The sequence below is a fragment of the Brienomyrus brachyistius genome, chromosome 16 (genome assembly GCF_023856365.1).
Source record: "Brienomyrus brachyistius isolate T26 chromosome 16, BBRACH_0.4, whole genome shotgun sequence".
In the NCBI taxonomy this organism is placed as follows: domain Eukaryota; kingdom Metazoa; phylum Chordata; class Actinopteri; order Osteoglossiformes; family Mormyridae; genus Brienomyrus; species Brienomyrus brachyistius.
Genome location: NC_064548.1, coordinates 5,759,086 through 5,786,101, shown reverse-complemented (window position 1 = coordinate 5,786,101; position 27,016 = coordinate 5,759,086). Strand labels below are relative to the sequence as shown.

The window sequence follows — 27,016 nt, the reverse complement described above, 5'->3', positions numbered from 1 at the left end:
CACTGCAAGTACTGCTTCGTACAAATTTTTTAATTTCTTTAAGACTCCTGCCACCCAGTCAGCAAGCGCTTTTGATTTTTCCAGAAGTCAGCTTAGAAGCATAAAAATAAAGATTGGACTGTTTCTCTCTTTAATGACCACATTTCCCGGCGAGTTAAAATGTGTGGGAGCTGAGTTTGATTGTCCTGTAGATCCAAGTCTTATAAAACTCCTATCTGCGCTGTTGCCAGAGCTGCTTCACTGCTTTAGCAGAGGCTTCACATCTGCTATTAATCCCTACAAAGTTATCAACAGTCATGTGTCCTGTTTTCACAGATCTGGCAAGAAAAGGCGTAAAAAAGTGGATTTTTCTGTGCGCGCATGATGCAGGTTTCACCTTTTAAATCAAGTCAGAAAAGCGAAATATACTAATTGAGGCAGATCTTCGTTATGTCAAAAATCATATAACACAAACTATTTTATAAATATTATAATATATAGTTCTATATATAGTTCAATTTGCATTTATTACAAAGTTTAATTCTAATTCATATTAAGTATAATCATATCAGATGTAGCGTTTGAGGTGCCAGAACACAGACAGCTCCGCACCAGAGGTCCCTTCAGCACAGCATACAATCATCACACTACCTTCACCTCCTCATCTGCCAGGTTCAGATTGTAGCTGTGAATGTCTTCACCGATCCTCTGGTATCGTGATTCAATGTACCTGAATCATATGGAGTTGACAAAGTAATGAAGTAAATGTCTTCTGCTCTTCTCTCCTTGCCAATGGAAATGGTCTCGGGTGGGGGGGGGGGGGCAGGGGAACAGTTAGGGGCCTGCAAATATAACAAAGCCATGATTTACATCCGCTAGGGGAATTTGGGAGTGCACACATTGTGCATCAACTGCTACTGAGCACAGAATCCTAAATTTAAGTTGGTCTCAGTCTAATTTTATAAGTCTGTTAATTGAAAGATTAAAAATATCACCTCATTACAGAATAAATTACTTTAGAGTACAATTAAAACCCCTTTATACAATGTTCAAACTGGCAAGCTGAAAATATTAGATTTCATTGACGTAACTAATAGCAGAGTGGCATTTTGGCTCACACCTCCAGGCTTGGCAGTTTGAATCCCACATCTGCTGTATCTGTGTGCAGTTTGCATGTGCTCCCCATGTAATGTGGCTTTCCTTCTACCACCCAAAGACATGCAGTCTGACTAAATGCAATTCCATTATTACCTGTAGCAAGTGCCCTGCGATGGACTGGCATTCCATCTAGGGTGACCCCAGCCCTGTGATGGACTGGCATCCTGCCCCGAGTGTCGCTTTCTCTGTGATGGATTGGCACCCCCGCCCCGGGTGTCACCTGCCCTGTGATGGACTGGCACCCCGCCCTGGGTGTCCCCTGCTCTGTGATGGACTGGCACCCCGCCCTGGGTGTCCCCTGCCCTGTGATGGACTGGCACCCCGCCCTGGGTGTCCCCTGCCCTGTGATGGACTGGCACCCCGCCCTGGGTGTCCCCTGCCCTGTGATGGACTGGCACCCCGCTGACCATGATAAGTGTCTAGTAGATGGATGGATAATTAGTAGTTAAACACTGTGTAAATATGAGCATATATATTTCAGTTATTAAAAGAAATATTCAGATTCACAATTGAACTGTATAGCAGTGGACAATCGGAGCTGAGGCATAGAGGAGAAAGCAGCATTCCACTGCCAAAGCTTAGTTCAAAGGGGTCAGAAGCTGTAAGCACTTTGTTCCACATGAACCTTAACAAAAAAGACTGTGTAGGCAGAGCGAAACCTGGCCAGGCCACATCGGTGACACTACCGACATTCACAACAGTGTATTTACCAAATTAAGAGCAGAACGGGACCAAAATGTGAATTCCGTTCAGCAGTGGACAAATCATGTTAATTTTTTACATTGGCCAGATGGGCCGGAGCGGGGCTGTGTAATTACGCTAGTAATTATCAGACTGGGTCTAAAAGTTTCGAATATGGTACCTACCTACTATTTTAGACCGCAACCATAAAACGGGGGAAGAAACCCTTTTCTGTTAGTGATGCTGTATACATACATGTGAAGGGATCCTGACACACAACCATGACAGCTTAGGTCTACAGATCATCTAGAAAAGTGTCGTGACATGGGAGATTTCAGAGGCATCTGGGCACCAGCACTGTGCACCTCTGATTCTAAGCAGCTAGTGGATGGTGACGTGGGCCCAGCGGTAAAAATCATGCCGTATTCTCCATTTGCCCAGGCTGGGTTGTACAGATCTGCTTTTGCCGTGGCTTAAAATAAATCCAGAATATTGTTTTCTTTTCCGTAAAAGATGCATTTATTGAGGTGGTGTCGGGAAACAGTTCCGGCTCAATTATTCAATAACGCGCCCATCACGGTGTGATCCAGAAAGTCATGCCAGTGGCTGATTTCTGCTCCGTCTCGAGCTTGGCATGTGCTGACATGGAGATGCTTCACAGACACACGACGTCTGACACGCTGTTGGACATCGCACTCGCTGTAGGAAATCAGCTGCGAGTTTGAGGCTTCGGTGCTCATCATGTGTGCCGGCACTTTGGTCACACAAGATCCTGTTTGCTTTGGTCGTCTGTCCATCAGCCATAGACACATATTAATTATGATGTGCTGTTAACAAGAAACCACACAAAAAAAGGCATAAACCAGATTTCTATAGCTCCTTTTGGAACATGAAAGCACAGTGACTAAAATTAAATTAAATTGTTTTTTTTTTTTTGTTCAACACCACTAAATTCAAATGTAAAAGGCACATTTTTGGATATGGGCAGTGTATGTGTTCGATGTTTTGTTGTTGCGAATCTATTGAGTTGGGTCTTTGGAATAAATTCACTGACTGCCTAGCAACCAAAAACCTGAACAGTATGTTTGGCGTTTACATCTTTATATTTCTATATTTGTGTATTAAATGTGATAATGAATAGGTTTTGATTTTACTGCTGGGTCATTGAATGGCTTAGACTTCGTTTGTCAGCTTCTGAGCACTCACTGAAGTACTGAGTCACAGTCTCAAGATATTAACTGCATTAATTACATTCTAAACATAATTAGGTTATTTAATGCCTGACAGTATTAACCCTATAACAAAAGTATATTTTGCTGCCTATAGTAAATAATAATCAATGAGATTGATAGCTCACTCATTTATAAATGTGATTTTGCCATTTATCTTTCTGTCAAATCAATGTCTTCTGTCTTTTGCCAGTGACACTGATTGGTGCTCCACATTCCCTGCAATCACATAAAGAGCTGAAAATGGAAATGTCGTCATTTGTAACAAAACGATTTGTGCATTTATTAATCAGGAATCAGACGTGAGCGATTACAATTTGTTGCTGGTTTTCCATAAACAAGTGGGCAGATCATTAATTAGTTAATCACGAACCTCAGCACAAAACTAACATAAAACGTGTACCAGAGAGAAAAACCCAATCATGCCGTGCAGTAGATGAGCTAAACTTTACAAGCTCATTGCACACCCACGGTCATGGAGGCAGAGCTGCCTGTGAATGTCCTCCAGGGCAGATCCAGCAGTGAAGACGAGATACTTCACTGCTCCATTATACTTTCCGGTGATAGACAGTCTTACATTGTAATGAAGGGCCACTACCTTCTGCCGACCACTAGTGCTCCCTGAGGTCACCTGATTGGCCATGGGAGCAGGGGTGTGAAGCCCTGCAGTCTCCTTTCCTGCAGTTAATTGGCTGTCGTATGTTGTGAAGGGTGGAGCAGCTTTTGCCTGCCTGGCACTGTTGTCCAGGTTTCTTAATTAATCCTCTTTATTTCCCTGAAGATGGAGCCTTAATGTAGATTTAGGTTAAAACATACCTAAACCCAATTATGTGTAAAAACAGTTTTTTATATAGTTGTGCTATTCATTCAGATTTCTGTTTTGTCATGTAATATCATTTACCATAACACTACAGTAAGTAAAAATAACAGTATGCTGGTCAAAAAATTCATCGTGATTGAGACAGATCAAAAGTAAAATCTATTCCATCCATCCATCCATCCATCCATCTGATGTTTTTCCAGCACAGGGCACATACTGAATCACACGTTATGGGCAGTTTTAAGGTGCCAGAAATTGTTTTGCTTGACTAAAGTAAAATGCATACAAAACATAAAATAAAATTTTAGTAATTAAATTGTTTTTGACTTGATCCTACAGGCACATGTAGTTGTATAGGTGGTGTGAACTTAGCAAACCATCACCTAATCCCCCGTCCCCAGCACCCCTTGAACAGCATGGGGTGGAGGAAGGGGGAGATTAAATCAAGCCTATACTTTCATTTGAAACACAAAGGACCAGTGATCTTACACTGGGCACATTATGAGAAATACGCAGGGCGTTACAAAAGCCCGTGATGCTTGGAAAGGTTGAAGGTAAATGACTAAGAGAGCAGCTAGTAACAAGGTGGATAGACTGAACCATCCAAACTATGAACATACCTTCGGGAAGCCTGCAGGCCCTGTTGGAAAATGGAACATTCTGGAATATGGTTATTGACTGGAGGGCATCAAATGATGACAAAGACTGCAGAACCTCAGTATATTTCTGTATCATTCCACTGTTGGTACTTATCTATAGTGCATGTCTGTTTAATATGGTTTGTTTTATCTCCTAGCTATGATGCTTTCCAGCAGGCATGTGAACCATTGTTTACAGAATCCCTAAATCGCAAACTTTGCTGATCGTAACCTAATGAGACTCTGATGCCCTGAAAAGCCTGGGCTTTCTTTTTTATTCATTGCTCTCTGACAGCTGGCAGCTGCTCGCCATTATTGCCGAGACGATTATCATCTGCAATCTCCCTGCCAGTCATAGCTGACTCTTTTGCTAACCTGACGATTAAGACATTTTGCATCAACTTTGTTTCATGACTGCCTACCAATTTGATAATCCTATTAAATTCACCCAGAAATCCTTTTCTCTCCAGCAGTCAGCCTGCAGATTATCTCTATGTCATTCTAATATAATGCAACGGAAGCAAGCAGGAAGAGCTGAGGCTGGGCACAGACATTAATGTGGGCAGCATTAGATTTCAGATGGAGGAGCGGCCTGTACAGTGAGACAAAGATTAAGGACAAAACCCCATCTGACTGGCAAATAGGTGACATTTTAAATGCCGGGAAGCAGGATATTGGGGCTGGTATTGTGCTCCTCCTTGGACACGCTACGCTAATTGTTTGGCACACGAGGGATTTATCAGGCAGGTTTTTGAAAGTGTGCGGCTGATTGAAAATGAATGTCATTAGAAATCCAATTTGAGGGGCCCTATTGACGTCCCATACAGGTGGATAATGGAGAGGAAAAGCAATGACCCTCTGGCCCTATTGGGCCACTTGTCTAGCAGTTGCCATGGAGGAGATGGGGAGTTGTGCAGTTCAGCTGAGGGTGGGGGGGGGATAACAGGGTTTGTACCTGCTCGGTTGTTAGGAGTGAGTTATGACTCATGGTCTGCACTAGGATGGAGCACCCTGGCAAGGCGGTCAGACTTCCAGCATGTAGAAGGAACCTCTCTAGTCATCATGAGTGAAGTATGAGAGAAGTTTGATACTGGCTATATGGCTGTGTGACATGTGCACCCCCCCCCCCCCTTTCTCGCTGAGGTCAGAGTGTGTGTAAACCTCAGGAATATGGTTGTATCATGTGTACCGCCCCCCGCTTTTCCAAGGCCTTAACGTGCAGGTGATACAGGGGCCAATCCTATGTGTGGGTGACCTCCAGACAATCAGTGTCCAACTGCCCCCCCCAAAATAACTGCAGCGAGCTAAGCACTGTGTTACAAATGACCAGTTAATTCATACTGACTGTCCTTTATAGTATTTTTTTGGTAACGCTTTACAATAAGCCTCCTTTTGCCACATATACATGGTAGTCACTCAAAAAATGTTGCAGCCTTCATAAAGCATTCATAAAGCATTCATAAAGCATTCATAAACCCTTTATAAGGATGGTCTTGTTGTAAAGTAATATTTTTAATATTCATGAGAAACTGTCGGATAAGTAGATGCTCATCTCTGGCATTAGAAAGTTGCTTCCACCCTCTTCCTGTTTGGTTTCTGGTCGCCCCCAGTGTCTCCTGCCTCACCTTGTTCTTTTGTATTTCTGCCATGGAACCTTTGAACCTGGAAGCAACCTGCCAGCAGAACCATGATTAACTCAGGATTTAAAAATGCATATTTCTTTTAAAATATAGAGTGACATCTTGGTGCATTATCATGCTGAAAGAGACCACTTCCATTGGGGAATACTATTGCCATGAAGGGATTACTTGGTCTGCAACAATGTTTAGGTAGGGGGTACATGTAAAAGTAACATCAACATGAATGCCAAGACCCAAGATTTCCCAGCAGAACATTGTCTAGAGCAGGGGTAGGGAACCTGATCCATGGAGAGCCGGTGTGGGTGCAGGTTTTTGGGATGGCCCCAAACAGGAACAGTTGATTCCAAGGACTGGAGTTGAGAATCGCTGCTTTATTATTGGTTGATTGAGAGGTCATCCCAAAAACCAACACCCACACCGGCTCTCCATGGATCAGATTCCCTACCCCTGGTCTAGAGCATCAAACTGCATCGCCAAGCTTTCTTTCTTCCCATAGTGCATCCTGGTGCCATTTTTTACCCATGTTAACAACTCACATGCACCCGGTCATCCATATGTTGTAATAGAAAACACGACTCATCAGAGCAGGCCACCTTGTTCCATTGCTCTGTGGTTCAGTTCTGAAGTTCACATGTCCTTTTTGGATAGGGGTCAGCATGGGCACTCTGTGTGGTCTGCGGCTATGCAGCCCCATACGCAACAAGCTGCGATGCACTGTGTGCTCTGACCTTTCTATCATAGTCGTTTTGTAGACGCTCTAACCCAGGCATCTAACCATCACAATTTTGCCCTTGTCAGAGTTTCTCAGATCCATATGCGTGCCCATTTTTCATTCTTACAAAACACCAATTTCAAGAACTTTTATCTCAAATGATAAGAAATTTCCAAAATCTTGAACATGACTATGTGATATGTATATTAACAACGAAAAACATGGAAATTTCTCTGCTTAAAAAAAAATCACTGAGGAGTACATTCATTTTGAGCATTACAAAGACAACAAGACAATAACAAAGACAATAAGTCATTTTGACCTCTATTAGTACTCAATATTTTCCCAGCCTATTTGGCTGACAATGATTTATCTGAAATGTAAGCCAAAGCAACCAGGAGCAAGATTCATGCCTGCAGAATCCATTAAACAAGGCTCAAGTGCCCATTGCATTGCTTGCACTGTGATAGCACATTCTGTGTTACCTAGCTACCTATTTAAGTGCTTCATTACCCCATAAAGCCACAAGATCAGATAAAGAAACACGTTTTATTATATATCACAGCAAGGCTTCTTTCTGACTTCACAGAAGAAAGTTCAGAATTTGACAGCAAATAAAGATCCATATACTATGACTTACAGTTGCAATACTGGGAACAGAATGGCCTTATGGGAGGCATACATAAGGCTGTACATCCCACTCTTCTCCATAACAAGGTCAAACATTGTGTCTATCATTCGTATCAGAGATACTGTTCTCAGACTGTCAATGTAGCACATGGGAGTAATTTAATAGTGGGACGCCTATCATGATACAGCATTCCTTAGTCGTTGAATGTAAGCTACACAAACATGCAAGAATGCTTCAGAATTCAACTTACAGAATGATGTAGCTCCTTGCTTTTCTCTGCTTCAAAACTATTCACATTTCGTCCTTAAGAAAAAGCAATTTAATGCGTGGGTCAAGTGGGGGCAGACCCATGTCTTGCCGTCCCATGCAGAAGACACCGGTACTGAATCCATGATAGGTTGACAGGACCTTGATTGGAATAAGCAGGATGTGGTTCAAAAAAATAAAAACTGATACAGGAGACGATCCCCAGTACACTTTGCAGGGAATTGAGAGAGTAAGTCTGACATTTGACATGCCTGAAATGCTTAATGGTGCTCGATTTTCTTGCTGTTTGCTCCATTTTCCTTTTATGGCATTGATTTCAGTACCTCTGGGAGTGTTTGTCTCCTGTTTATAAGGTGTCTCCTGTTGCCCACTAAAAAAACTTGTTTGTTCATGCCCCTACAACCATGGACCTCCCCACCCCCCCAGCAGAATTTGAGATGGCCCATAAGGAAGCAAATGGCAGCATGAAGTGTTACAGAACATTTACTCCAAAGTAATAATTTCAATAATTTTTTCTCTGGCCAAAACCATTTATCTTTTCTATTTATGGGTACTCATGTGGAAGCTGAGTGGAAAGAACAGTATGATTTCCTTATTAGGAAACTGGCATGAAACCAGTTTGTTTTTTTTAAAAATTTCCGTCACCTCTTCCTGTCTCACTGACTCACAGTGTGAAAATTATTCACTTTGGTGGAAGATGAAGTAAAAGCACATTCGGAGTGTGTGATATGAAATCTTTACAGGTGTCAGTCATCGTGGGGGTTGCCAGGTGGGAATCACAGTTCAGCGGAATCCTCCTGAGCCTTACCAACAGCACCAGGCTGTCATTCAAATGACAATGTGTTTGTCACCTCCCTCCCAGGGCCCCGGCACATTAGCACACCAGTGAGTTATTACAAGATGTGTCGACCAGCTATAAAAGGTGCTGATTGGTCAACCGGAGAACTATTAAAAGGTTATTTTAGATCACATTTAACATACAAGGCTCCGGACCCCCCGTGACCCAGTAGGATAAGCGGTTTGGAAAATGAATGGATGGATGGATGGATTTAACATACATAGGCAGATTTGAAAACACTTTTAAAAACAGAATATCTTATGACCCAGATGAAGGCAAGGGTTGAAATGCTGAATTTGAAATGCAGACAAATGATTTTTCACACCTTTAATTTCCCCTAGAAGATATGGATAACTTTATAATAAATTAAATTTTTGTAAAGTTCTTTGAAGAACTTGATGCCAAATTCATACTTCACGCACATAGGACAGGGGTGCTGCACAGTTGAGCTAGTGGCGATGTTTTATTTACCCCACCTAACTATTTGCTAGAATGTGGCGTCCTCCCAGTGCTCGCTCTGCCCTTTCAGGACCTCCCAGGGCTCGCTCAGCCCTTCCGGGACCTCCCAGGGCTCGCTCAGCCCTTCCGGGACCTCCCAGTGCTCTCTCAGTCCTTCCGGGACCTCCCAGGGCTCGCTCAGCCCTTCCGGGACCTCCCAGTGCTCGCTCAGCCCTTCCGGGACCTCCCAGGGCTCGCTCAGCCCTTCCGGGACCTCACAGTGCTCTCTCAGCCCTTCCGGGACCTCCCAGTGCTCGCTCAGCCCTTCCGGGACCTCCCAGTGCTCGCTCAGCCCTTCCGGGACCTCCCAGTGCTCGCTCAGCCCTTCCGGGACCTCCCAGGGCTCGCTCAGCCCTTCCGGGACCTCCCAGTGCTCTCTCAGTCCTTCCGGGACCTCACAGTGCTCGCTCAGCCCTTCCAGGACCTCTGAGTGCCTTCTCCCATTCATGTCCCATTTTATGCTCCATTTTTGTATTTAATAAACGTTCATATTCCTTTAGTCTGGCCAAGAGCACAACATTCAAGTGACATGTTGTTAACAATATAATTTAACAATTGTAACATATAGTGTCAACAGCAATAAAACCTTTTTATTTAATATTGGTGTACATTTTGTATAAAATTACTTACATTTATTACATTGTTTTTTCAAAATACAAGCAGCCAAAGTTGACATTTAATCAAATATAAAATTATAAAACCTGTTAAATCTATATGCATTCGTGAAGGTAGAGACAGCTGATAGGGGTTCTGCTTAAATGAAGTTTGATCCGTTGATGTGCAGCCTCTGCAGAAAATGTGTGAATCTTTAGTTTTGCCCATGATTATAACAGAACATATGTCATGTTGTGCAAGAAGCCTGGTGCTGTCCGCAAATAAAAAGGAATATAAAATAAATGCACTTTCAAAATAATTGCTGTTCTTAAAAAAATACTAATAAACAAATATGCAATTAACAGGTTCACAAGGAGGAGAATGAAGAACAAGTGAGAATTTGACAGCCATACTAAAGGCTGAATGTATAGAGTATACTTGGAAAGTAAATCTGTAAAATAAAAAATTGTGTTAACAGGATTAATTTGTAATGACTTCTTTCATTACCGTCAGATATTAAGATACGTTTAACCTCTGCTGGTGATCCAAAATGTCCACATAAGCTCGCACACAGATGAAAAAGAGAGTGACCTTTATCGTTAATACACACGGGTTACACATACGATATTTGCCTTTAAGAAGTGAACCAGACGAATTTAACCTTGGCTACAAAAAGGGAAAAAAAATTGTATATCCATTTTGATGAAAAAGAGACGCAAAAGGAAATTATAAAATAATTTTACACCTTTCTAAATAATGACAGTTTAACTGATCTCTTGTATATAAGGTAAATCAGCAGCAGTTTTTATGATATATATAGTGCAGTATTTATATTCTTTGTGGAAAAAAAACAGGTAAAAATGGAGAAGTCCATAAGTGTCAGCACGCTAACAAAAACAAATGGCAACGCTGTTGGCAAAAGAAAAGGAAAAAGGGATCCTCCTGGTAGGACTTAGAAAATCTTCAATTTCCGCCTTTGTTTTGTACATTTATACAGGGCGTACAAAAGAGGAGTGTAAAAGCAGGTCTACGCGGCCGTCTCCCGAATCGTCCCCTCCAGTCTCTTTGGGAGAAGCTCTCGCCGCTCGTCGATGCTGATAACCGGTTTCCGGCAATTTTGTCCATCAAGGTATATCTTAGCGTATATGGGGTTTGAGTAGTTTATGGACTGCAAAAGCACAACGTTGGAGTTAGAGGTGAGCATCTGCAGCAGTTCATAATCCCAAAACACTCAGCATGCATGGGACTCCACAACCAGCTTCAGGACAAAATGCACCATCCGTACAACATGCATTTTTTATGTAAGCTGATGTTTATAAACTATTCGTAGTCTTATTTATTCGTGAAAGTATAGAGGCTTGATTAACAACAAAAAAGTTTCAGTCAAGTATAAGGAAAACGAGCCGTGCAAACAAATGTAAAGAAAAGAGTATCTGGAAAAAATAACAGACACAAAGTCAGAAACTGTTCATGCAAGGACAGCACTACACATGCAGGCAAGAAGACCTCAAACAGCGGCTTGGTATGACCCACTTTCGTCATCTTCATTTACCAGAACACTGTGGCAATTGTTAGCAAAATTCCAGCTCCGGATGTCAACTGGAATGGCCTTAAAACCAACAGACGACTAAAACTGTAAGCGGTGCACCTGGGTTTGTTCACATCATATCCCGGTGTCTAACCGGCGGCGTGACTGACACGAGTGGGATACGGAAACAGGCTGTTTGAGCAGGAGGGGGCAGGGGCAAGAAGATCACCTGTCCGGGAATGAGCTCCTTCGGGACAGTGTGAATGGGAAGGCTGCGGGAATCGCTGGATTTTACACACCAGCCCTACAACACAAAGCGCACCCACCTGAAAACCCCCCATCTCCCCATAAACACCCACAAACGACCCCAACCGTCCTCAACGGTGACCGTCATGTCTGGCAGGATTCACTTATTATCCGGCCACTCATCAAATGCATCATTTAGTCCGGCAGACATTAAATAAAGCTGACATGGTCCCCCATTTTACAGGGATCTTCTATGGATTCAGAAACTGCCTGTGTTAACCCATCTATAAGAACTTCCTGCATTAAAGCAAGGAAATGCAGTGTAAATCTATGGCAGGTAAGTCATTATGTAAGTGTGGATACACCCACTGCTGCCTGAAACTTTGTGAGGGGGCACCGTCTAGTTTTCAATAAGTTATGGAAATCAGTGTCAGGCTGAGCGAGTGCCCCAGAGTGTCATAAAGGTCTCAGGTAAGGCACTCCTGTCCGGCTGGGTGCAGGGGGACACAAGCGGGCAATGAAGTTATGTCAGCAGAGAGGCAAGAGTGGAAAGGAAAATGGTAGCAGGCTGATAATTCAGCAGGCAGTCAAAGCCTTAACACGTTCCGTTTTTTGTAAACTTTTTATCTGGAGAGAACAAGAGAAGCTTTAGGGAAAGCGGCAGAAAAGTACAACGTGAGATAAGGACAATCATTGGTTTTCCATCTGAAACAGGCAGGAAAGCTTAGTGTAGCTCGATTTCACATAAGTTTTGATGTTCTGATTAAGACTTTGTGGTGCCCATGGTGCTAATGGCTTCCAACGCATAGAAGTTCTGTCCCTGTCTGTCCTCTTACGAGACACATCTTGGCATCTATGCTACTCGTGCATCTACAAAGCATCAGTACAATGCCAGCTTTTTTTTTATTTCATGCTTAAAATATAAAAAAATGTTTAGATCCCATCTTGAACAAGGTAGTCCATATAAATTATATGATAATACTACATCATTATTATTCATTAATTATTTATATTTAACTTATATACATGGAACATGCTATGCATTACTGCTACATTTTCTATGGTACCGTATTTTGTCTCTGTGTTGTTCAGTAGCAGTGTTTGGTTCTACGGCAGTCATGCTCTGATTTCACCACAGAGACGGCATTCTTACACACCTTGTGAGGGTCCAGCGTGAAGTTGGGATGCAGGATGCTCCCGGCATCTGAGTGGTTGTCGTGGTCGACCTCGTACATGTTGTAAGATGGGTTGCCGATCTCCACATTCATGCCCCCATTAGACATCGGCTGCCGCTGAACTCTCTTGCCCCTGTAAACGTGACTTGGTTACCGTAACCAGGGCAACAAGACACACCAAGGCGCGGTGTCCGACTTGTGCAACACGTAAGCCTTACCTCTGCATTCTTTTACAGATGAAAACACCAGCCACCACCGTAGTGATTAACAGGACCAGCAGCACAAGGGGGACAATGATTGCAATACTTCCTGCAATGTATAAAAGGTGACAAGACAATTACTACATATGCTTTGTGATTAAATGGTAGCATACTTTCTGTCTTATTGCAAGTACCTTAATTAGATTTGTATTTGTGTTTTGTGGTGAATTTGTTTACTGGGGCAGATTTCCATTGCATAGTTGAACTGACTCTTCATTGTACATGTGACAATAAACCCGTGAATGTTGATTGAATTTCTAATAGGATCATGACAGGTCCCTGTTTCTTACTTATGCAACATTACAAGGAGAGAAGCAAAACAGACACCGGCTATGACTGAGCCAGCACTCAATTCTTGCACATGCAGAAATATAAGGTCAGTGGCTGGTAGGTAAAGTCCATGGGACTCGTGCAGGCCCCCTCCCGGGTACTCACTCCCGCTAGAGTCGTCAGATCGGCTGCTCTTGGGGGCGGGCCTCTCGCACTGGGTGCCTGACCAGTTGGCGGAACACCTGAAATGAGCCAATCGGGAGGCACAGTTGGCAGGAGTTACAACGGCCTCCTGGAAATCCCCAAGGCATGCGGTGATATGCCGGCCTATCCGCTGATGACGATAAGAACGGCAGACAGAGGGGTGACGGCCGGCAGTGGGGCGGCCATGCCACCACGCTGGGGGATGGAAACTGGAGTGTTAGGTCCATGAGCACAAGCTGTAAACAATGGAGCCTGGGAAACACCAACGTTGTTATTTCTGCATTCAGAAATACTACACTGTAGGTGACATATGATGCTAATTAAAAGCACAGGAGTGTGTATATGACAGTGTATGTTAGTGGCCCTCCAGATTGTTTTACTGAGCGCCACCTGAGATAAACTCCCACGTGATGATGTAAGGACGGCCGATTATATTGGCCCGGCTCTGAGCCACGTGTAATCACATTTACATAACGGAGCATTTGCATCTCGGAGGCGGTCATCTGCATTAAGCACAGGTAATCAGGAAGCTAATGAAATGTACGTCTTAGCGAGGGTGATTAGATCCGGCTCGTCATCAGGAGTGGGAGGGCAGGGCACGGCTTTGCTAGGGCCGCTGTAAGGAAAACACCGGAATGTCGTATTCCACGAAGGGCATGTGTGCTGCTAACTAGGGTTTCTGGTTGAAAGTGGGGTATCCATGGGGCGACACCACGAATGCCCGTGTAGAGAAGCAGCAAGGAGACTACGAAGACACACCCACTCGGGCTCAATGACGCCACGGCGACAAGACGGAGATCACAGAAGAGCCCGGAAGCAGAATGGGATGCAGATATGCTGCAAAGTGGGAATGTCAGATGAGCAGCACGTTGACGGAGGCGGGATCCGAGGCCGGGGAGCAGACGACAACAACGTGAGCTGACATCGCCGAAATGGGAGGGCATTAGCAGAGGCGGGGGTGGGGTTACAGTTATGGTCATGGGAACGGAATCTGGGTCCTATCTATGACCTACTTGCAGCGAGGCTTTTTAAAGGCGTTTAGCGTGCAAATCCCCTCGTTCTGACAGTAGTGATCGCACGGGTTCGCCCGCTCATCGCAGCGCTGGCTTTTGAACCCGGCTGTGCAGCTGCGGGAATTGCAGTGGGATGACAAAACGGAGAAATAAATGAAGGAAAAACACATTCTCACAATCCACCAGCTCACAGCGCCAAGGACGCAGCAAAGGCAGAGGTGGGCCAACCGAAATGTAAGGAGAAAACTAACATTTTGTCCAAGTATTGTTTCATTTGCCAAAAAACACAACAAGCTACCAACTGCCATTGCTTTTCCGACATCCTTATTCTCCCACCCCAGGACAAGGCAGTGTAGGAGACGGCAACAGACCCTACAGATCTAAAAGCATCAGGAGGTGGAGGACACAGGGGCCCCATCTTTAATACCTCCCTGGGCGCAAATGCAATATCACACCGCTAATGCCATATGGGCGGTCAAACGCTTCAAAGACTTATCTGAGAGCCGTGTTCATATTACCGACCAGCTGCCTTGGGCATATAACACAAAGTCATAACACTGACTTTTAAAGCTTCATGACACGGCCCAACAAGCCGCAACACAATCCACTGACCGCAGTTTTACTTTGTCATTTAAATCTGGTGATTTTTTTTCCTGCTTACACAAAATGCTGAGGGGGGGAGGGCAAAAATTCAGGTAAAGGTCCTCTTCAGCAAGTCGTAGACAACACACAGAAAAAAGGATTAAATCCACATATCGCAGCTGATTAGCAAATACCTGAACCGCGAAAGGGAACTTTTCATGCTTCTCATTACTGTTTTTATGGCTTTAATACGTACAGGAGTCAGGCAATAAGTACAGTACGGCAAGAGCTGCAGAAATGTGCCGCATGCTCCCACTGTAACTGCAAGCCCCATGATTTAAAAAAAATGGCAATTTCTATCCTGCAGTGTCTATTATAATTAGGACTGAATAATATTTCTCAGTAACCACTTAAAAAACAATATTAAAAGGCATCATCAAAATACCAAATACAGCTTATTGGTGTATTCACTTTTTTTAATTAATCTGCAATTAAACACCAGTTTTACTCAAATGCAGTCAGTTACAGTTATCATCTGGCTGATAAATGCCTATGATCTTCTGTCATTTTATAAAGCTGTAATCCATCAAAGCTTCCCCACAAATATTTTAATGTATGTGAGTTTTTGTCTGAATGGGATGAGTGAAGCTGATAGACAGAAACTTACAATTGTGCGTAAATTCAAGTTCTTGTTATATTAAAGGGAAAGAGTGAGTGTGTGGGGGGATAAACTGGGTTAAGATTATTCAAGTTTCCATTTTTTTAAGTTTCAAGTGCTCTGAGAAGATGGCCCAGAGCCGTTCCACTTGGAAACAACAAGCATTTATGCATATTTATCTGTCCAAGTGACTGACTAATAATGCCCCCATGTCTGACCAAAGGAGCTTCAGCATGTTCCCTTATGGGGGGGATCTACAGGAAATCTCTATTAGTGTGCATTGGAGCATTACCACGGTCCCTTACGGGGATCTACAGGAAATTCCTGTTAGTGTGTATTGGAACATTACCATGGTCCCTTACGGGGGATCTTCAGGAAATCCCCGTTTGTGTGCATTGGAGCATTACCATGGTCCCTTACAGAGGATCTACAGGAAATCCCCGTTTGTGTGCGCTGGAGCATTACCGCATTCTCTTATGGGGGACCTACAGGAAATCTCTATTTCTGTGCATTGGAGCATTACCATGGTCCATTACAAGGGACTTACAGGAAATCCCTGTTTATGTTAATTAGAGCATTACTGCATTCCCTCATGGATGACCTACAGGAAATGCCTGTTTATGTGCAATGGAGCAGTACTACATTCTTTTAGGGGGGACCTACAGGAAATCCCTGTTTGTGTGCAATGGATCATTGCTGCATTCCCATATGGGGGACCTACAGGAAATCCCTGTTTTTGTGGTCTGGTTTGGAGTAAAGTAGCTGCAGATATTACACTAAAGGACCAGTGATGGGTGTGCTCCAAGGGGGAAGAAATGCAAGCACATGGAATCCGGAGGAGTAATTTACTCACTGACAGAACGGCAGGTGGGTCTCCGAGTCCAGGTGACAGGTACCGCCGTTGTAGCAGTAACCATCACACAGCTGGCAGCTTGACGCTATTCGGCCGTGAGTGCAGCTGGAAGGAGACAGAGGAGCAGGGGGAGGAAGAGCATTACCTTCTACATAGCTCAGTGCAGGAACACCTGCAGGGACCTCTTTGTTCATGTCTTTGTTCTAAAAATAACAGAAAAGGGTGTTGATCCATGAATCACTTTTTGCCTTCTGAATTATGTTCCACGTGAAATTCAATATTATTCATCCATTTTTAGGAAAATATAGTTGGGGCATTAGGGCCTAAACTGCGTTTCTGCATGACAACATCTGGCTCTGAACCAAATAAAACCAAACACAGTATAAACATAGAGTATAAAGGGGATCTCCCTCACTCTCACGATAAAGAAGCAGAGACAGTAATCCACGCAGGAAATGACATCACTCCATGACAGTGATGTACTCCATAATACTTACATACAGTACAGATAATGTGTTGGACGCAGTGATTATGTGAGCAATCCTGCACACCAAACAGCAGACTGCATTCCAGGGTTCGAGGATCTCTCTCCGTCAGCGGCACTATTTATCACCACTCAAACCACCCATTTGCATGGGCCCTCTGACATTTGGGGCCACAAAGAGTAATTACACCAAAGATTAAATAAACCTCTTGCTTATTTAGGAGATGCTGAAGCAGAATGTATTGCTAATCAGCTAGCTAGCCATGATCTTCTGACTCTGCTCACTAGCTACAGTATTATTTATCTAATATTTAATTGTTGAAACATCTGAGGAGGGGTGGCGAGACCAGAGGGCCCAGAAACAACTAATGCACCGCAGGTCATATGAGAGAAGCAGGAGCGGCCCGGCTTAACCGTGGATCACTTACTTGCAGGCCACATCGCCGGCATCATGGTCAACAACGCAGGGGGCGCCATGGCAACGTAGACACTTGTCAAGCTCACACCTGTTGCCTTCATAGCGCGTCGGGCAGACACACTCGACATGGCCATTGCTGGACAGCGTGCATGCCTTGGAGTTCACGCAGTAGTGGTGGCAGATGTCTGTCCCAGAATGCAAAGCATGTCAGCGACCCATCACACCCTGAAGGTGCGTTTGGTATTGCGATGCGTTAATTGGAGTTTTATATGAAGATATTGGCACTTAATCATTTGCATTTAATGCATTACATCAACAGCCCAGTGTGTTTAATAATGTAATGACATTAATAGTTTCAAGAGGAAATTACAGTCTTACAGTCTCAAATTACACTTGCAAAGTGTAAATAACTATGGCAAAAGGGTATCATTACAGGAAAAAATCCCAGAAAGGCAAAAAGAAGTTGTGTTCTTTGCTGCAGACTAAGCAGAAAAAGCATCAGAAAGGCATTAATCTGATGAGAAAGGTCAGCAGCTTAGTGAGCTGACCAAGAGCTAACAATAGGCAGAAGCATGGTGTGGATCCTCAAAGATTACTCTCCTGGACTGCATGAGGCCCAGTGGGCCGCACTGCTGCCTCACTTCTCTAGGAATGGGAGTTGGAGTCCCACTGCTGCTCTCTGAGTGCGGATTTTGCCTGTTTTCTCATGTACTGGAGGTATCCTGCAGGAATTCCGAAGTCCAAAGGCATGCAGTTAAGATATCTGGCATCTGTAAATTTCCTCTGGGGTGTGACTGCAAGTTAGTGTTAACTGTGGTGAAGTGGCATCCTATCTAAGGTGTACCCTGGCCCTGTGCACTGGTGACTGGGTGCCACACTTATGGATGCATGCTCCACGCTGAGAACAAGCTACTCGTCAAACCCTGAATAACGCAAGTCATCACACATTACAAAGCGGCAGACGGGCAAAGGTGTCACAATAAAAAAAGAAACAAAAATAGCTCATCGTCACTCTAGGCGTGACTCATGAATAAAATTTAAAGGAAGCATGTTGGATTCTGATGTGGAAAAGAGAGCTGAGATGGGAAATATTTTCTCAGTAATTGGTCCTTTATTCGTACTGCTATAAATACCAGTGGGAGAAGGTTATATGACCAACCAAGCAACCAACCAACAATAAATCGATCAATTAATCCAAATCAACCAACCACGTAACCAGTCTGTCTGCTTGCCAGCGCTGTGACTTCTGCAGTGAGGCAGTGTAGACGGGTGCGTTCTGGGACTCACGGTGCACACAGCGGTCGCCGGTGTACTCAGCCAGGCATCGGCACACGGGCTGGTTGCCCTGGCTCACGTCGCAGGTGCCACCGTTGAGACAATAGTTTTCACAGACTCGCCTCTCGCAGTATGGTCCCGTGAATCCCAGGGCACAGCGGCAGGTGGGCTTGCCTGCAGAGGACCACAACACGTCACAACAAGCCCCACCCCAAACCTGTTTGCTCTTAAATGCATTTATCTTGGCACCCATTTATCTCAGGCTCATAACTTTGGATAGGAGTAAGACACAAACATGAACTGCATATCGATGGAAGTGACAGAGCTTCCTCAATCTGTCCAAGTGACAATGCTGTGTGCTAAAGTATTCCACAGTAATCCTGTGCACCATGAGGCATATACTTTAGACACTTTCCACCAAAATGCACTCCCAATAATCTGTAAAATATTGATATTATTTATATTAGACAGGAAACAAAGCCCACAATGATTGACGTACTACTCTTCTGGGGGGATATATATATATATATATATATATATATATATATATATATATATATATACAAAATGCAGCATTCTATTTATTAGGAAGACAATTTCTCTGTCTTCCATAACAATCACAAAAGTCTGTATATGAATGTTTGTATATTGAAGTTGAATTCCGTCAAAGCAATTCAAACAGAACACACCGATCATGTACGTGGAACACCTCCCATGCGTAAACACAATGACGTGCTACAGTGTTGGTTTGTTCTTTGATGACAAAATGCCGATTAAAAGTTTCATTCTCAAAATTCAATTTACCAATCAGCTTATATAGGCATAGAAATAGCAATAAACATTCAGCATTAGAGTCGAAAACCGTCTTTTATGTCTGTGCTTATCTACTAGATCATAAAATAAGCAATGCTTTTTCATTTCAACTTCTTTCAGATGTTACAAATAAAAAAATAAAAATAAAACCATGCTAGTGTCTATCAGATAACATCAAGTTACCAAATGGATGCAAAATCAAAGATATTCATTTCCGCCTGGCACTATGCATTCCTTCACAATACTAAGTCATATAAAGATCGCCAATGAAACTCCCACACCATAGAGACTCGAATCTCAACATTAAGATTATTATAATCTTAAAAGATTTTATCTAAAACATCTACAATTTTTTTTTATATTAGGTGAGACTATCCATCCATCCATCCATTTTCCAAACCGCTTATCCTACTGGGTCGCGGGGGGTCCGGAGCCTATCCCGGAAGCAATGAGCACGAGGCATTAGGTGAGACTAAATATTGAGAAATTTCAATAAAAAGTATGGCATTAAGAGCGTCAGCATTTACACCTCAAATTCTGACATACAGTACCTGAGTAGCCCAGAATGTCCAGCAAGCAAAACCATAAAGCTTATTGGCTAATTCATGTACATACAATGCAATAAGCCTAAAATCAAAGGCATAGAAAAACGCTCAAAAATGGACACGGTTCAAAGGGTTAAGGAATCTAGCGATTGTTTTCATGTCTTTTATTTTTTACTTTTACTCCTTTTTTTAGCGCTCATACATGGAAAGCTACGCCCAAAATATATAAGATCAGCACAGAGATTCTTGCATGAACATATTAATTGTGACCATTTAATACATGTCAACCTGGCTACAAAACATTAAGATTGGTGATTAAAAAAATAAAAAATAAAAACTGTACAAACTCTACAACTGTACAATGGTGAAAATGCAGAGCTACGGTGGGATGGAGAGGGCTGTATGGCGACTAGATGACTTATCCTTTCACATTCACTCTGCCATAAGTCGTCATTTGTCTGCTGGTGAGATTGCATGGTGGGCTAAATAACCTACGATCACTGCATTTACATAATATTTTAATTCATTTTTAACCCATTTCCCAAGAGGTGTGTAATTCCAGAGTGTCAAAGTTCAAACCAGTTGAGTTGCCTGTGACTCAACTCAACTGGTTGGTCGAAACGAGTTACCCACCTCTACATTTCCCATTATGCAGACTATACTCTGAACTGCAAACAATAGGGTCTATTGTTACTGACTGATTTAGTTGGGTAGACAACCTGGTCATGTACCATAATTGTCTCTTCACCATCCTCTCCAATTTTAGGTGGAACAGTCAGCAAAACAAATCAACAAAAGCAAGGTTTTGGTGGGCACTCGCGATCACGGGGCCACGGCTTCAACAAGGGCCCTGTGATTACGTTTCCACATGGTGCTGAACCTGAAGGGCTCCAATAAATACCCAACGACACTATTGAAGATAACCGCTGAACATAAATAGCTCTGGATCAAAATGAAAATACAAACAGAGCATTAGCTTTCAGTTTGAAAGCATCTAAAATTTCCACTGTCTAACACAACACAGTGTGCATATAAAAGTTGTCCACGTGTGACACGGCGTGTCCTGAAGTGGTGCTTTACCCTTTAGAGCATAACAGCAGCACAGCCCGAGGCGAAATGTGTCCACCAGTGATATTCACCTGTCCACATGGCACATCCGCATCCTACATGTCGCTCTAACGGGGTTACAGTGCCTCTGTGTGACAGCTGTTCACTACAGATTACATCATCTTCGAAAAGGAGGCCAGCGAAGCACCTCCTTAAGGATGAGTGAATGTCTGAGGATAATGGATACAGTATGCTGACATTAATAGGTGGGTGTATGATCGGGGCACATTACGCTTCTTCTGATGGGGAGCTCGACAAATTTTTTGGATGTATGCTACACTGTGTCTTGTGACCCCACCAACATTCACTGATCCCTGTTTGTCAGGCGGATACCCTGCCCCCTCCCGCCCCCCCTGAAGGGAGGTTTTAAATGCCCTCCGCTGTCCTCCCATTTGTCTGCTTATGTTTATGAAGCCAGTTGAATCCAGTTGCATTTGGGTAATAATGTAGTAACACGTGTCTGATAAGGAGCGTAGCTGAGCTCTGATATTAGACAGACCTCCTTTGAATTCCCGCAGCACAAACATACACCGTGAGCTCACAGCGAAATCAGAGGGGCTCTGAAGCATCTGATTTCAACCATCTCAAGCTGGTTTATCCTGCCATATAGATGACACTCCATCTGGGCACATTGTAGTCGTCCAAGACAAACACTTCATTATATATTCCATTAAGCTATATTTTAATGCTACTTCGTTTTATTATGAAAAAATATCTTTGGGTTCCTATGTAACCTATTAATAATAAAAATAAGCATTTGTTATTCATTTCGTCTAAAGACACGTGACCCATTAACTGAGGACAGTAGATAAGATGTTATCCCTGTTTATGAAAACCTTCCTGTTATGTACAGGCTAAACTAATATTTGGATCCTTAATGTGTTTTCAAGTTACAAAAATGGAAAGTAGAGTCCATTCAGAACAAAGCACATTTTTAACATCTAACATTAAAATATAAGGTGTACCAGCCCACACCCCTCAGCTCTCTAACAGCACCCTCCACACTGCAGCCCCCCCTAACCATGACCTCTACCTCCCTAACTGCACCATTTCCCTGCCCATGATTGGCACGTTTCTAAACCGCACCCTCCCCCCCCACACACACACCTCTCTAACCACACCCCTTGCCTCTCTAACCTGGCAGAACCCAAGGAGAATAATAGGAGCAATGTGGCCGGAAGCGAAGAGTACTGATGCTTGCGATGATCTTTAACAGCCGCTGCTGGCATGATACAGTACACATTATTATACCAGAACACCAGTAAAGAACAAAGGGAAAAACATACAGTCCATATTTGTAAGCATTTTAGCAATTAGCATTTAAGCATCACACTACAGCCAGAGTGTAGAGAACCGTCACTGAACATGAGATGCAGTACTTAATTAAATTGATAGCAGCACATACAACAGTGACTCTTTAAAACTGAGGGAAAAAACACTGAATTTAAATTAAAAAGCACAACTCATTCATATTTCAGTAGTCAGAATTACTGTCTAACTCCTGTTAACTTCATCTGAATAAATTCTGAGGCTACCCAAGGTTACCCAGAGCTCCCCGAGGCTACCTGAGGCTCCTTGAGGTTATCCATGGTTACCTGAGGATCCCCAAAGCTACCCGAGATTTCACAAGGTTACCGGAGGCAATGCCAGGATATGCGGCTCCAGGTTACCGGTGGCTATCTGAGGTTACCTGATGCTTGTCTAGGCTACCTAATGCTCCCCAAAGTCACCCAAGGCTCCCCAAAGTCACCAAAGACTACCCAAAGTCACCCAAGGCTCCCCAAAGTCACCAAAGACTACCCAAAGTCACCCAAGGCTCCCCAAAGTCACCCAAGACTACCCAAAGTCACCCAATGCTCCCCAAAGTCACCCAAGACTACCCAAAGTCACCCAAGACTACCCAAAGTCACCCAATGCTCCCCAAAGTCACCCAATGCTCCCCAAAGTCACCCAATGCTCCTCAAAGTCACCCAAATCTACCCAAAACTACCTGATGGTACCCGAGGCTTCCCAAGGTTACCCAAAGCTCCCCAAGGGTACCTGAGGATTCCCAAGGCTCCCCAAGGCTACCTGAGGTTTCCTGAGGCTCCCTAAGGCTACCAGAGGTTTTCCAAGCCTACCTTAGGCTACCTGAGGTTTCCTGAGACTCCCCAAGGCTACCTGAGGTTTCCTGAGACTCCCCAAGGCTACCTGAGGTTTCCTAAGACTCCCCAAGGCTACCTGAGGTTTCCTGAGACTCCCCAAGGCTACCGGAGGTTTTCCAAGCCTACCTTAGCCTACCCACCCAGCCATTTTTTTTTATGAACGTGGGCTTTTATGTCATCTGATGTGATCGCTCAGTCCATGTGCTTCCCTGCAATGCCTGCATTTTCACAGTTTTCCTGGGCTTGAGGCAGAACACCATATTTCCTCTACTAATAAACTCATCACAAACATCCCTGGCTCCACCATTTCCAGACAAACGGGGGTTAGTTTTTGTGTAGAGACGAATTTATGAGTTTACATTAGCCGAGCTGCGCATTAGCATTAGGAAGGCGGCCGCTGGTAGGCTTCCTGCGAGCCGCGCTGCTCCCAGCTACACCTTAGAGGTCTGCATCAGCGGTAGCTTTCAGAGGCCCATCAGCCGCTGGGATTGGCATGTTCCTCGGCTGGATGAGGTCCAGCAGCCAGGTCACCTCATCCTCCATGCACGGCTCGCTTCATTACTGCTTCATGGCTCAGTCTGGGAGTAAAACCAGTTGATCACCCCATCTCGGCAAGGTAGGAGTATGTCTGACACATTTACGCTTGGAAGGAATCACGATAAAATGAAATAATTACCTTTGTATTAAAGGCGATATTAAGCGGTAATATAACTGTTAGGTGGTTAATGTTCCTAAAGCTATTTGGGATTACTTACAATACTTTCAGCGTAAATCAATATCCTGGGATAATGGCCGGTGTTATTAAACTGTACATTCTGGAAAAAAATGCAATGACATTTTATGTGCCTTTCATTGAAAATTTAATTATTGTGAAATAATATGGGTAAAAAGGGTTGCTGTTCAGGGGGATCTGGCCGACTGATGCAGCATGGCATATACTCCCTCCTTCGGGGGGGGGGGGGGGTTATGTGGTTGTAATGTGTGTCACAGAATTTTTGCCCATAAGCTGTACTGGCTAGTTAGTTGAGCATGGTAATATGGGTTCACTTTATAAGTCTGCAGGAACTCGGCCCCTTTCTGTTAGCTAAAATATGCCATTTCAGAAGTGACCGGATGAATCTGAGGAGGAAAAATGACCGACCCCCCCTTAAACATAAAAGAGATATAATATAAAAGCTTATTATGAAAAAGGAACTAAATTTGCTGGGCTGCAGCCAGGTGACTTTCTTCACAATCCAGGGCTATTATGGATAAATGCCTTTTTGCCTCCCCCCAAAAAAGCAGGATTGCATAGACAATGAATAATAATAATAATAATAATAATAATAATGCAATATTTCAAGACATCACATTATTCACTTATCACAGGATGGAAGTCATATTTAAAGATTTTAGAGGTGATAATGAACATAATGATATTATTTTAAATAATAATATGCTAATGTCAATTTTTCAAATGATGAATGGCCAGAAAGGTGGAGGCTTTGGCTCCCCTGGCTAAATGAGCATATCTATCCTGGATACACCGGCGTGCTCCTGGTCAGCCATCCCTGACGGGGCGGCCTGCAGAGATGGCGGCGTCGCGGGGATCCTCACCCAGCGGAGAGCTGGAGCACGTTCCCCCATTCAGGCAGTAGTCCTTGCAGTGGCTCACTTCACAGCGTCCCCCGGAGAAGTTGGGCCAGCAGTAACAGCGGGACCCCCCCCTCTCATTGGGGACACAGCGCCCTCCGTTCTCGCACGCCGGCCGGCAGAGATCTCCTGCAAGATCGAGACACGTCACGCGATCAAAAGCTAATATGAGGTCACTGAAGAATGCCAGCGTTAGGTTGGGCAGTGGTACGGGGAGGGGGGTAGTAGCAGAAACCATCAGGTGCAGAACAAGCTACTCATTGGCTGCAGCAGTCACCTGGTTTCATTCTCACTCCTGCCTAGAACTGAATAAACACCATGACCGAATCTGGAATGAAAACGTCAGAATGAATATTTCAAATACATGATTTGTGTCTAGTCAATGATAGGCTGCTCAATGGAGCACCGACCAAATCTACGAATAAACTGAGATGGGCTTCAATGCTGATGCCATCCCTGCCATGTTTATTTTAGGGCACTTGTGTATAAATCCCTAAGAGATAAATCAATCTAGACGCAGGCGGGATCACCGGATGCGGAAATGCAAGATGTGTGAGTGCAGGATGGGAGCTGGAAAATAAGCCTGTCAGAGGCCGGGGAGGGGGGGCACAGTGTGACGGAGCCAGTTGGGGATGGAGGGGGCAGCCCACCTGAAGCAGCCCTGTCAGTGCAGGATCCGTTAATCAGCGCTTTCCCCTCTGGGCAGGAGCAGCTGGCGCCGGTCGGGTTGAGCAGGCACAGGAAGTCACAGCTCATCGCCGTGCACGGGTTCATCACTGGAGACACCGGGGGGGAGGGGGGCGGGAGAGAGAGAAGGCCACACCGGGCTCTCTTATCTCACACTAATCACACAGCTTTAGATCACAGTGGAGTGCACTGGAGGTGTCAGTCCCTGCAAAACAACTTAAATGGCCATCAATACATGCAGAGACAATATAATGTTCTCTGAACGACCGGAAGAGTGGTTTTCCCCAGTAGCTTTAACAAAACTCAGATGATAAAATATGGGAGGGAATATATTTGAAATAAATTCATCTCGAGGCACACTCAGTAGGGAATCCGTTACTGGGCTACGGGGCCAAATATCATCAGCGACATCACTTCCTCCTGAACAGCCTGCAAACCCCTGAGAAACTGGCGCGAGTTCTAATCATGCGTGAGCATGTTTAAAGCATAGAGGAAGGGTAGCGATCTACTGTGACACAGAGTATTAATTAATTAGTGTGTGTGAGAGAGAACGGAGAGGCACCAAGGAGCCGATTCCCAGTGACACTAGGAGGAGGTAGCAGGTCACAGGCAAGTGCTAAATTATTACGAGTGAAAAACAGAAGAAGACCAGAAATGCAAAAAGTTGAATCCAATGGCAACAGTTTTATGATAATATGATAATACAAGTCTTGGCTTACATAAGGCTTTGCAGAGATAATGAATCCAGCCCCGACGGCTGCCCACTGCCTCACTGGCAGGTTATTTCCAAATTGCTTTGCTAAGTGCCTTTAGTACTTTTTTCTATGTGCTTATTAGGTGCTTGGAATTCGAGCATAATTATCAGAGAAGGTTGCTCAGCACTGCAGTTTAGCCATTAGCGTCAGTGCCGTGCGGCGACTCGGACCTCGGATTTGATTATAGACTGTAAGAGTCGGCGCGACCTAGGCGCAGGTGTGGATTCGCGCCCATCCTCCCCGTCTTCCTCAGGCTGGGTGAGATGTAATTGCAACAACACATGCTCTTGTAAAATGGCAGCAGAAAAAAAGGGGGAGCAGAGAGGAGGAGTGAAAAACATGAGTACCGATGAACCAAAGAGCACACAGCATCTGTGATTGGCAGAGTCTGCGAACTTCATTTCGCTTCCTCGCTTTGTTAGCTTACTGCATCTCAGGCCAATAAAGCAGCTGCGACTTCAGCGACTGGCCATTAGCAAGAACAATCCCAGATATGAAGGTCCAGCAGGGCAGTCACTGACCATTAGCACCACGGGGACAGCTGCTGCACCCCAAGTTATTAACCAGTGAGCTACAGGATCAGAGCCCCAGAAATCGGAGTGTCGTATCAAGGATGGGCTTCGGAAACGGCTGAAGGCCGAGGAGGGCGCCCTCAGCTAGCGGGAGCCGAGCGGCTAGAGCT

At 44.2% G+C, this 27,016-nt stretch overlaps 1 protein-coding gene across 9 annotated transcripts in view; it reads right to left on the bottom strand.

The window, feature by feature from the left end:
* Window positions 1–9,656: 9,656 nt before the first annotated feature.
* Window positions 9,657–27,016, bottom strand: part of LOC125710026 (low-density lipoprotein receptor-related protein 1B-like) — a 339,401-nt gene continuing 322,041 nt past the window's right edge. For 6 of the 9 annotated variants that reach the window (XM_048979177.1, XM_048979178.1, XM_048979179.1 and 3 more), the window contains 11 exons: window positions 25,543–25,668; window positions 24,857–25,021; window positions 18,664–18,825; window positions 17,387–17,561; window positions 16,475–16,579; window positions 14,382–14,495; window positions 13,330–13,406; window positions 12,853–12,943; window positions 12,617–12,767; window positions 11,443–11,517; window positions 9,657–10,853 (listed from right to left, as the gene is read on the bottom strand). In XM_048979177.1, coding sequence (XP_048835134.1) covers window positions 10,713–10,853; window positions 11,443–11,517; window positions 12,617–12,767; window positions 12,853–12,943; window positions 13,330–13,406; window positions 14,382–14,495; window positions 16,475–16,579; window positions 17,387–17,561; window positions 18,664–18,825; window positions 24,857–25,021; window positions 25,543–25,668 — 1,382 coding nt within the window. In that variant the 3' untranslated portion in view covers window positions 9,657–10,712. The remainder of the gene's footprint in view (window positions 10,854–11,442; window positions 11,518–12,616; window positions 12,768–12,852; window positions 12,944–13,329; window positions 13,407–14,381; window positions 14,496–16,474; window positions 16,580–17,386; window positions 17,562–18,663; window positions 18,826–24,856; window positions 25,022–25,542; window positions 25,669–27,016) is intronic. The other 3 variants (XM_048979183.1, XM_048979186.1, XM_048979181.1) reach the window with 2 other exon arrangements.